This window comes from Pyrgilauda ruficollis, unplaced genomic scaffold (assembly GCF_017590135.1).
Source record: "Pyrgilauda ruficollis isolate IOZ18807 unplaced genomic scaffold, ASM1759013v1 scaffold20, whole genome shotgun sequence".
NCBI classification, from domain to species: Eukaryota; Metazoa; Chordata; class Aves; order Passeriformes; family Passeridae; genus Pyrgilauda; species Pyrgilauda ruficollis.
In genome coordinates this window covers 1167634-1178827 of record NW_024519207.1, presented here as the reverse complement: position 1 = coordinate 1178827, position 11194 = coordinate 1167634, and the positions used below count along the sequence as shown (strand labels likewise).

Here is an 11194-nt window from a genome sequence, read left to right as displayed (position 1 = left end):
TCTTACGTTGGGTACAGGCAATTTGAGCGACTGCAAACACTTCTGGCTGATGGATCACCTGAGAAGGCTTCTCGGGATACAAATTGTTAAGAAAGTAAGTGCTAACTGAGATAACTGACTACTGAATGCTTCAAAAAGGTTAATAACCTCTGTAAGGCAGAGAACTTACCACAGAGACAGTGAACTCCCAGCAATTAACACAAACATACTTTCGTACCCTCCCCTTCAGCTTTTATTAAGATGCTCAGCCTCGCTGACCTGGTCTTGCATGGCACAAACCTCACACAGGTTTTTCTGTTTTGGCCAAATATTGTTAATAAATTTCTGACGGAGAACATACACACACAAAAGAAGGCTGTTGAGCATCACAAAACAATCCTGAATAATGGGGCACTGTCACAGGTTCCCCAGTGAAGTTGTGGGTGCCCCATCTCTGGAAATGCTCAAGCTGTGGTTGGATGATCTGAGCACCCTGATGTAGTGCAAAGTTCCCTGCCTATGACAGAGGGGTTGGAACCAGATGACCTTTAAGGTCTTTTCCAGCTCAAATCATTCTATGATTCTGTGCAGAGAGAGGACTATGTGATCTGGTTTTTACTTCCTGGAAACACATCCAATTAATAACGTGGGTACAGACCCAAAAAAAAAAAAATGGCCTGCAAAACTGCAGACATTAAAATAGAGGGTATTTTTATTTCCATTAGTTGAATACTCCAGTGATTACTGTTCACACCTAAAAGCTGGCACTGATTACCTAAAATTAGATTTCTGGACAATTTTTTGCAATCACCTCTAGGTTTCTCTCTTATCTAGTTAACACTGCAGTATGTTACTTTATTTCTTGTGCAAGTATATTCTAATCCATAGAGAATCCTTCTTGGTCTTCTAAAAACTAGACAAGACAAACTGCTCAGTAAATCTTTTCTGAAAATAAAACCTGATTTGGTATAAGAAGTGTTTTGTTAGTTACTTTTTAATTTCCCGATCTATTAGCATCATTAGGGTATACAGTTTAATTTTTTTTTTAAACTTGGCACTTATGTAACTCATCATTCCATTTTACTAATTACTCAGAAGGAAACATATGAGAGATATTTATGTCTCTGTGTTGATACATAAATTAGAAAGCAAAAGACATTGGCCACAGAAATAGTGATGTATAAAGATAACATGGAATTTTAGATTACATTTAAATGTTGATATCAGAAATTATCAAATACCTTATTTAAGTGCTGAGGGCCCTGTATTTAGAAGAGTAATCCATTACAATGGAATTTATCTATATTAGAACAGAAATAAAACACCCAAGAGTTTAATAATGCGAAACTCTCAATTTATTTTATCAAGTTCTCCTGCAATGCATTTCTTCAGAAATTGGTTTCAAGGTGATACATAAGAAAACATTCAGAGAATTAGCAAGTTAGTGCACAAAATCATTTTCTCAGTCTGGTCATAGACACAGAGATAAAACAGAGTCTAAGCATCTCATAATTATTATATAAGCATCCCTTGTCCCCTGTCATCACAGATACCCAAATGCCTACTGGCAAGGCACATTTTGGCACCTTGGCCTACTCCAGTAAAGCCACACAAAACTGGATGGATGCTCCCCATTTCTTGGAGCCAAAAGCTCATGGAAAAGAGCTGAGAGCAGATCCATGCAGCAAGCAGAAACTTGTACAATTAAGTTATTTGTCAACATCGAAAAGTGCACTACATTGCTTTACTGAACACAAAAACATGTTCCCAGAGAGCTTGGAGTTCTATTTTCAAATGGATGTGACAAAGGAAAAATAAATAAGGAGAGGATGTAGTGAAGAAAGATGGGTATGCCTGGACCCCCTACACACCAAGATATGCTCAAATCATGATTTTATAGTAAAATTTTATAAAATAAACCCATCTTGTGTAGACAAGAAATAGCTAAATTGCACACAGAGCAGAGATCCCTGAGCTAGTAAAAAACTAGTTAGAAAAGCCACACAACACACTGTGTGGGCATATTCACATAGGTCTAGAGGAAGTACTACTACTTTTTCAGCAAATAAATATTGCTCACTAGCTCCCATTCAAGACCACATGAGTGATGGATGGTATTTGCTACTATATTATCTTGAAGTTCTGCTTCTAAGGCTTGAGTGAGGGCAGCTCCAGGTGGGATCTTGTCTTATTGTTGTGGATGTAGCCAACAACAAAACTTTCACATTTAGTGCATTAATCTCAAATAGTGCTGAAATCAGGCAGTCAGGCTCCACAGCTGAGTTACTTCTAGAGAAAGTATGAATCTGACTTTTCTGAACAGCTTTTCCATCTGCTGACTCACAAGTTTGTGATCATAAGTTGAACCAACCAAATTAAGTAGCATTTGCTTTTGACAACATTCACTGAAGTTGTATTTCCCATCAGTACAATTCGATTTCCCATATTTCCTTTCTAAGAAAGTAGAAAAAAATGACCTCTCTTAGCTGGTAATTAGTATTAAAATAATCCATGCAGTAGAATAAATGTGTGGAAACCACAAAAATCCTCTCATACTTTTCCAAGAGCCAGAAAATATGGAATGTGGATCCAGTTTTACCATGGCAGTCAGTTATCCATGGTCTCATTTCTGCCGTGCCATCTTCCCCATCCCATTTTTCCCATACCTGGTTCCCTCTATGCTATAAAGTGAACTTAAAATCTTGTAACAACTTGTAAAGAAAGGAGAACCACTTTGTTCTGGGAATGGAGAGGCAGGATTTTTTAGGACAGAGCTTAGAGACATCTGTTACAATATAGTGTAAGAAACTTAACTCTTAACACATTAATGAAGTTGATGAAGTCTGAGTTCTGGAAATAAATTAAAACAGATGCTTTGCTGTTAACTGACAGAGCTTCAATTAAATCAGAAGAAAATCATATGTCTCCCAGTCCCTACTGCTGATTAAGACTTTCCTAGCAAATTGCAATTTGTTTTTCTTGAGGAACTCACACAACTTGAACCTCAATATGTTCCACTATGAAATCTTATGGAACTGAAAACTCATGCTGATATAAATCAAATAAGGTTAAGAACTAATTTAGTTAAGAATCAGTACTTGGCTGCTGTGCAGATACTTTTAATTTAGTTTGAAGTGTCTAATATCAATTTAGCTCAAGCTTATTACAGACTTTATGGCTTTAGCTAGAGCTGAAAACAGATTTCAATACTTATGTCATTAACCACCTAAGGCAGATGCCAGTACTGACACCAATATCCAGCAGCATCTAATTTAACATTGTGACACGTCCTTATAGTCTCTGTTGGACAGTATCAGCACAACCATTCAGAAAACAAAGTGAAGAAACATTGAAATGAAGTGCTCTTCTCTCAGGAAATAATTTATAAAACTTCTTTCAGACATTTCTGACCATTTAACAACACACACAGGCTAAGCAGAGCCCCAAGTTGACTCTATACATTTATGATGAACAGTTGTGTTTGTAAAGTTTTATGTAATAAAATTAAAATGCTTATCATTTTACAATTGGAACAAAACTAAAAGCCACCATATCATTACTTAAACAAGTAACAGCTCAACACCAAGTAATTCTCCAGAACTCCAGAACAGCTAGGACAGTCTTAGTTCTACAGTTCTGGGAGCACCTGTGCAGTTCTGTGCTTGTCTAAGGAAACACAATCCATAAAGAACTCAAGGAAATGTGGTCGTAGGTCTTAAATGTCACACAGCTTGTGCCATAGCACTTGTGGGAAACCATCAGCTTAAGGGTACATATTTTTGTACTTGCTGGGCTCCAATCTCTGCAACATAGACTGCTCCACTCCTCATGTCTACATCCACAAGGTGTGGTTTAGTTTCATCAGCCAGCTGGACACTGTGGACTATGGCACAGTCCCCAATGGAGCCGACTGGAGGTGCTGCCAAGATTGCCAACCGGTTGATATTCAGCTGAGCGACAATCAGGTATTTGTAATCGGCAGTAAACCTGGGAAAGATAAACGTATTTTTGAACTCCATATGACACCTCATTTTATCACAATCAAAACCTCTTTAACAACCACAGTTCTGAAGGCTATGACCAACAAAATGCAATGTAACATTGGGAATTAAGTTGCAAGCCTTGCTCTTCATATGGCTGTTCACTGAGACACATTATGCTACAGAAAACTTGTTCAAGAAAATCTTTCTTCCTGTAAAAGCTGGAACAGAGTAAGGTTAATAACATAACAACTTTAAAGTGAAGCTCCCCATCCTGCAATCAAATCTGCAGGGCTTGCTATAAAGCCAGGATTTCCCTGTTAAGATGCAACTGCGCAGATCTTCACATATGTTAGAACACCCAGCACCTTATTTCACTGGTTAACTCCTTCTCAGCAGGCATTAAATATTAACATTTTAATTCACCAGTAAGAGTATGCCTTATTTACGTAATTGCGTGCTTCTAGAACTGTTCAACAATACCTGACAGAATAGGGTCCATCTTCTGAAAAACAGCCATTCCAAGACCCAAGCCATTCTCCCGTGACTTTATCAAAAACTTGGATTCTCTTGTTGCCTCTGTCTGCAACCCATACCTGTTAAAAAGAAAAATCATGGCTGTCAACAAATGGAACAAATTAAATCCATTTATTTCTTACAGAAACAAATTCCCTGTAGTAAAAATGGAAGACTGTACCCTGGAAGAATGTATACCTTCCCATTCAAAACTAAATCAATAGATCTGACTGCCAGACATAAACCAAAACTGACCTGTAGTTAACATACACAAATTATTTTATACTACCTTAACAGAGAAGTCAGTGCTTTCTCTTCTTTTTTTGTGGCTATATGATATATTCGGTAGCATTTTTATCCCCACAATGAGGACATATTTCCACCTATTAAATTCTGAAGATCTATCTAGAGGTCTGTCACCTGCATTTTTTTTCCAATGGCAGTCTCAATGATCTGCAAACACTCCTGACATGCCTAATACTACTACAAATATTTAGCCATTTAAACACTTAGAGCATGTTTAGCTGGTTTTGTCTAACCAGTTTTGTCTCTGTCCTGCCCTGTGTTAACTGGGCTCACAAACATTGCAAGCTAACAATACCACTAGACAGTTCCAATGAAGGCATTTTTTGTAAAACAATCAAGATTTAGCTGTTGACAAGTCATCAGCCTAGTAAGTAGACTTCTTGAATTTTCTGGGGTATCACCTAAAAGAGAGCAATAAACATAACCTCAGATCTTTCATCACTGTTTTAAAATGAAGCACTATTAAAGCATTCTCTTAGATTTCTTGTGAGTTAACAATTAATTCTCTAAACTGATGATCAACACTACATTGGCAGTTAAATCATAGCTCATCCCAGTCACTCTTTTTTAATTAATAAACTCATGGTTATCCTGCAGCATAAAGTGACCATGCTCCTCCTGCTTTTTCTCTGCCAGTTTTGGCAGAGAATTGATTTTTATATACACTTCTTATTCTGATTCAGACAGCATCAGCAGAATTAGCTTCAACCAGTGGTGTTTTAGTGAAGCAATCTTATTTTCCCTGAAACAGATTAAGAAGCAACTGCATAATTCCTCTCTAGCAGTGGAAGACCAAAAGCCAGACTGCAATTAATGCCTGGCAGAAGCAGACTCTTGGAGTGCCTTGAGCATGTAAAAGAGAGTAATGTCCACAACCTAGCTAGAGCCTCACTATCACCTAAAGCTTATTTGGAATTTCAAAATATGAAGTTAAAACCCCTTGAAGTATAGTGACTGAGGGTAACGGACCACCACTTTGTCATCTAGCAGGATTGTCTTTAATAAACACACTTGAGTATTCATATGTTTTTTTCTATGAACAAGTTTTAGGATCAACTACACAGCCAGCCAGCATGAGAGAGAAAGTAACCACGAAAAACCAAAAAGAGCAGAGCCGATGTTCCTAGCTCTTATCATTCATTCCACATGTTCACAGCTGAGTTTTCTGGGTTTTACATCAAAGCACAGATAGTTACGGCTGGACTTGATCCTTTGGTATGCACTTTCCCATGGGAGAAGAGCTGCTTACCAAGGTCAGGATGGTCCGAGCAGGCTGCTGCTTCTACATGAAGAAAGAGAAGTGCTTTTATTTATTACAGAACACACTTCTCCTGTAGTCTCACAATGGCAACCTGTTACAAACTGCAGGAGGAATACTCTGTTGTTGCACGGACATTGACAGTGTAAGTGGTCAGGATCCTGGTGCTAGCATTGGAGTCAGCTGCTTCCATAGAACCTACACTATGAAACTTCAGCTCAGGACTACCACACCAAAAACTGTAATCACATAAAGTGACACAGATCACAACAGTTTAAACAAAAAAAGATAAAGGTTTTGTTTTGTTCAAATACATATAAACAAGTCTGTTGAAAGATTAAATAAAAAAATTTCTTCAATTCTTTACCCGTCCAAAAGCATCCACTGTTACACTGTGAGGAATCTTGAACTGACCAATGCCACTCCCATTTGTTCCAGTCAGCCATATCTCTTTGTAGTCTGAACAGTGAGCACCATGAAAGATAAAAGTTAAAAAAATCACAGTGAGAAAACAACAAACAAACCAGTTTTTAAGTCACTCTCTTGCAAAGTTACTTTGCAAAAGGTAAAAGGTGAGATTTCTAAACTGTATAAACACAGTACTCCCAATACATAAATCTGAGAGAAAACATTAATACTACAGTGACTACTGGATTGTTATTAGTGGTTTCACGATTATGGTTACAAAAATGTAGCCAGTAATACACAAGAGCCGTAATCCAAGGTTCTGTTAAACACTGAATTAAAAAAAAAAATACAAAAAGGAAAAAAAGTAAGTTGGCTGATTATGCTATTCATTTATTTCCTAAATTGATTTTTAACACTCGTTACCTGGAAGTTTTCACATTTAACAATTTACCATTTTGCAAACTAGGTAAGTATCTGCTTTTTGATAGGAAAATGGAGTAGCTCCTCCACTTATTCCAGCTGCGGACATGTGCAGATTCTTTAGTCACTGCCCTAACTGAGGAGTATGAGTGAGCTAATTAGAATCACAGAACAATTTAAGTATAAAAGTCCTCCAGACACTGCCTGGTTCAACCTGCACCTCAAAGCAGGACTAGCCTTGATAAAAAAGCCAACTCTCAAGTTAGATCAAGTTGCCCATAACTCATCAGCTTTTGAGCATCTACAGGAATGGAGAGTGCAAACCATCTTTGGACCACCCTGTCATTCACTGTCTGACCATCCTTACTCTGAATGTTTTCTAACAAAAATCAAACTGAAATTCACCCCTCTTGAATCTTTTGCTCTGTGTTCCTCATTCTTCACTGTGTATCTCAAAAAAAATATGTGCCTCCATCTTCTCTATAGCCTCCTTTTACTGACTTAAGGCAGCAATAAGAATCCCCCTTAGGTTTCTTTCTTGGAGACTGAATGTCTTGGGGTAACCAGGACACTGAACAAAGTCACTCCCTCAGCCGTTTCTCATGAATGACTAGGTGATTTCTCCTGAAGTAGCAAGCAGTAAAACAGGTTCTGATTCAATAAGATCTTCAAGCTAAAGTTAAATGACAGTTCTGCCTAGTACTTGCCTAAAAATATTCCCAAGCCATGTTATTTAAAATCCAGTTTTCAGTGGTCAACTACTGCAAGAGTTCCTTTTTCCATACCATCTGATAGTTTGAGCAATCTGTTGTTCATTCCTCCATCTCCATCAACAACATAGATTTCTCCAGTTTCCTCCACAAAGATATCTGCTGGTTGATCAAATTGCAGGGGAATCAAACTTGAGCCAGCATTACCAGGTGTGCCCAAGACCTGCATAAGTTTACCCAAAGGGCTATACTGTTTCACTGTGTGTCCGTATTTCCCTGCATCAAGGAAAAAAGAAAGTGCAAAAACATCTTAACAAAACAAAATGTAAGTATTAAAACTGACTGCAAAGATTGAAGATCTGATACTCAAAAGTAAGTAATATTAATACATTTAACAGACAAAATTCTATAATGAGGTTATGACAATGGGTTAGTAAATCCACAGGCTGTGACACTATTCATCCACTGTATTAGGATCACTAAACCTAGGTCTAGCAAGGTTAAACTTATGTCTATCAGGATTTTTTTCCCTGATACTTCTGGGTGGTAGGGAGGAATGCTGACAGCACTCAGTGCTTGAGTGCTGAAACTCAGCAGCTGTAAGCAGACACACAGCACAACTCATGAAACTTCACACTATTTTGTGCAGCACCTGAGAAGTTTGTTCATGGCAAGTAAAGCACAAATCAATCTCAGAATTGCTGACAGACTTAAATAAGTGAGTTTAAAGCAATATTACATTTTCTTCCCCACTCAATATTTCTCATATCACCACGATGCATACCTGTTCCAACATCTGTGATCCATACTGAACTTCCTGTTGCAGTGTTCCAAACGAAGATACCATGAGGCATTTCAACTGTATCATTCCAGGAGTGAAGAAAATAGCCTTCTTCTGAGAATACAAGTACCTTTGGCACATTGTCTCCTCGCTGAAAAGGTAAAAAAAGTTCTAAAGAAAACATATTAATTAAGTAATCTTATAGTTTAAAATTCCTTTGTCAATTTTTTTCAATGTTTCATGAATTGAAACAATCTCCTGATGTGACTGTCTGCTAGAACTCTTTTTTCCAGCTAGAAAAGGAAAAAGAGATATGGATGTAAATTTAGTATGAAAAAACCTTCCAGTCAGTCTGGACTTTCACCTTTACATCACACAGAGTCCAGCTTTCAGAGCAGCCAAGTGCCTGCAGCTATCCTGGTCTTCAGCTTGAACTGTGTTTTGTGTTCCTGCTGAAAAGCGTGCCCGATGTAATAGGCATGGGAAACGGCAACAGTGCTTATTAGCTGCATGGCACTCAAGTACTCATACTGTGCTTTACAAGAAATTCCCACCACATCCCATGGAGAGAATGTCTTATCCATGGCCTAGAGATACTCACACATGGACCTGGGTAGAGGAAATAATTTAACCCAAATTACTTTTAACTGGTTGAAAGAGCTGTGTGGTTTTGATTTCATGGAACAAGCCCTCAAAGAATGGAAGATTCAGTTGCCCCAGAATCACATTTTATCTTACAGCTGAGAGAACAAGCTGCTTTAACTCAGTTAAGTTGGATCATGCATTCATACCACAGAAATGTAATGCTTTAAAAAAAACACACACAAACAAATGTTGTGCCAGAACTGCTTTCAAAAATAGATATAGCAGAGACATTTCTGTTTATATTTTTTCTGAGTTTGATACAATAATTATTCATATATATAAAAATATATAAATATATGTAAACAAACATACACATATATATCCAAATCTTAACCAGACACTTTAAAGGCAAAAAATCACAAAAACAACAAAGAGAGAACTACAGTATTCCCACTCACTTGTCCTACATAGACCAAACCATGGAGCGAGTCAACAGCAACACAAAATGTTTGGCCAGTGAAGTGTTCTGGAGTTTTAGGCCAGCCTATGTCCAGCTTGTACATCTGTTGCTCTCCGTTCCAAGGAGAGAAGTACTCTGCTTTCAAAACCTGAGAATACAAAAGAAATATACAGTAGTGAAATTCCATGAGGGTGGGATCAAAGGAAACAGCAGCTGAAAGTAACTGTGTGCTGAAGCATCATAGATTCATTTACTCAATTTAAATTAACAAGGCAGAAAAACAGAAGCAGGCTTGCAGCTAGGGGTTTGGACTACAAGTGGGAAAGCTTCAACAATCTGCTTATCGAGTCCTTTGGATCAGGGAACTCTGGAATTAGAAGGCAAAACACACACCCTGAAATTGCTTACACCAGAGTTGCTGTTAATATCTGTAAATCACTCTCCAAAGTGAGGAAAATAGTACAGAAGGTTCCAAATGCACCAGATTCAGCAGCCACTTCAAGATGTGAAAATAAGAAAAAAAACAGGTCAAGAATGAAAACTGCACCTTGAAAATGAAGAAGTGTAAAATGCCAGGAACAGTCAGACTCGGGTCAATGTATACATTTTAAACAATAACGGAAAAAATTAATCTTCCACCTCCTTGTTCTATTTTTCCAGCAGAAAAGGGGAAGCTAAGCACTGAGACAGAGCACGCAGCACAGAGCCAAGTAACGGGAGACCCTGAAGGCCCAGGGCCACTGACACTTCTGTTCCTGCCCTGCCGGGACCAGGGGACACACGGATGACACAGAGCTGCGGACAGACAGGCCGGGCTATCACGACGGAAAACCGCGAGCAATGGAGCAAGGAGAACACCTGCCAGTATCAAGCGGGAAGTCAGTCACCCAAAAGCTCCCTTCTCCTGGAAGGGGCCGCCCCGCGCCGGCACTACCTCGGCGGGGCTGCGAAGCCGCCCAGTGCCGCATCTCCGCCCGGAACCCACAAGCCACAAGCGGCGCGGGAGGCACCGAGAGCGGACGGGTCCCGGGCGCCGCCGGCACCTCCCGCCCTGCCGGTACCCGCGCCCGAGGGCGCGCCCCTCGCGGCAGCCCCGCCGGGCCCTCCCCGCTGCCCACCCGAACCGGGGCCCTGACAGGAAGCCCCAGGCGGCCGCCGCGCACCTGGGAGCCGCCGAGCAGGGCGAGCAGGGCGAGCAGCGCCAGCACCGTCCCTGCCATGGCAGCCCCGGCCCCGCTGCCGCTCCCGCCTCCCGGGGGCCGGGCCGGTTGCCATGGCAGCCACGTGGCCACCGCCCCTCCCACATCGCCCCGGCGGCCGCTGCTCCCTGCGCCGTGCCGGGCCCGGGAGCAGCGGCGGCGGCGGCGCGGGGGAGGCGCGGAGTGGGCGCGGTGGTGCCCCGGGGCAGCGCTCAGCGCTCCGGCACGGCTCCGGGAACCGGGCGAGGGGCGAGGCTACCCCGCGTTCCCACCGCTCCTGTGCAGGCATCGCTATCGTCGCCCAGCGTGGAAAAGGGCCTTCGCTCCGCGCTGTGATGCCATAGGGGCGCGACGGCAGGGAGGCGGGACCGGCGGAGGGGGTGCGCTGTCTGTGGGCTCACGCCGCTCCCGGGCCGCCCTCCTCACCTGGCCCGCCTGCCCCCGGGGCCGCCCGCGTCCGCCCCGGCTCTGCCCGCCGGGATCGCAGGGCGGCGGCGCCGCGAACGATGCTCTGCCGGGGCGCCCCGGGCCGCGGTGCCGCGTGCTGAGCGGGGCGGCCGCCGCTGCCGGTGATCCCTTCCCTTCCCCTCCC

The 11194-nt window shown here is 41.6% G+C and overlaps 1 protein-coding gene across 1 annotated transcript; it reads right to left on the bottom strand.

The window, feature by feature from the left end:
- Window positions 1-1319: 1319 nt before the first annotated feature.
- Window positions 1320-10669, bottom strand: NHLRC3 (NHL repeat containing 3). Its single transcript, XM_041466985.1, has 7 exons — window positions 10567-10669; window positions 9402-9551; window positions 8362-8509; window positions 7653-7853; window positions 6407-6498; window positions 4443-4555; window positions 1320-3966 (listed from the first exon to the last, which is right to left on the bottom strand). The coding sequence occupies exons 1-7, from the start codon at window positions 10621-10623 to the stop codon at window positions 3738-3740; spliced, it is 990 nt and encodes a 329-aa protein (XP_041322919.1). The 5' UTR covers window positions 10624-10669; the 3' UTR covers window positions 1320-3737.
- Between the last annotated feature and the right edge of the window lie 525 nt (window positions 10670-11194).

What these genes read in the sequence shown, in the direction of transcription:
- NHLRC3 (XM_041466985.1), bottom strand. Translation starts at nt 10,623, where the DNA reads ATGGCAGGGACGGTGCTGGCGCTGCTCGCCCTGCTCGCCCTGCTCGGC. An exon ending in CCCTGCTCGGCGGCTCCCAG is followed by an intron (nt 9,552 to 10,566) that starts GTGCGCGGCGGC and finishes TTGTATTCTCAG; the next exon opens with GTTTTGAAAGCAGAGTACTT. An exon ending in GATGGACCCTATTCTGTCAG is followed by an intron (nt 3,967 to 4,442) that starts GTATTGTTGAAC and finishes TATCTTTCCCAG; the next exon opens with GTTTACTGCCGATTACAAAT.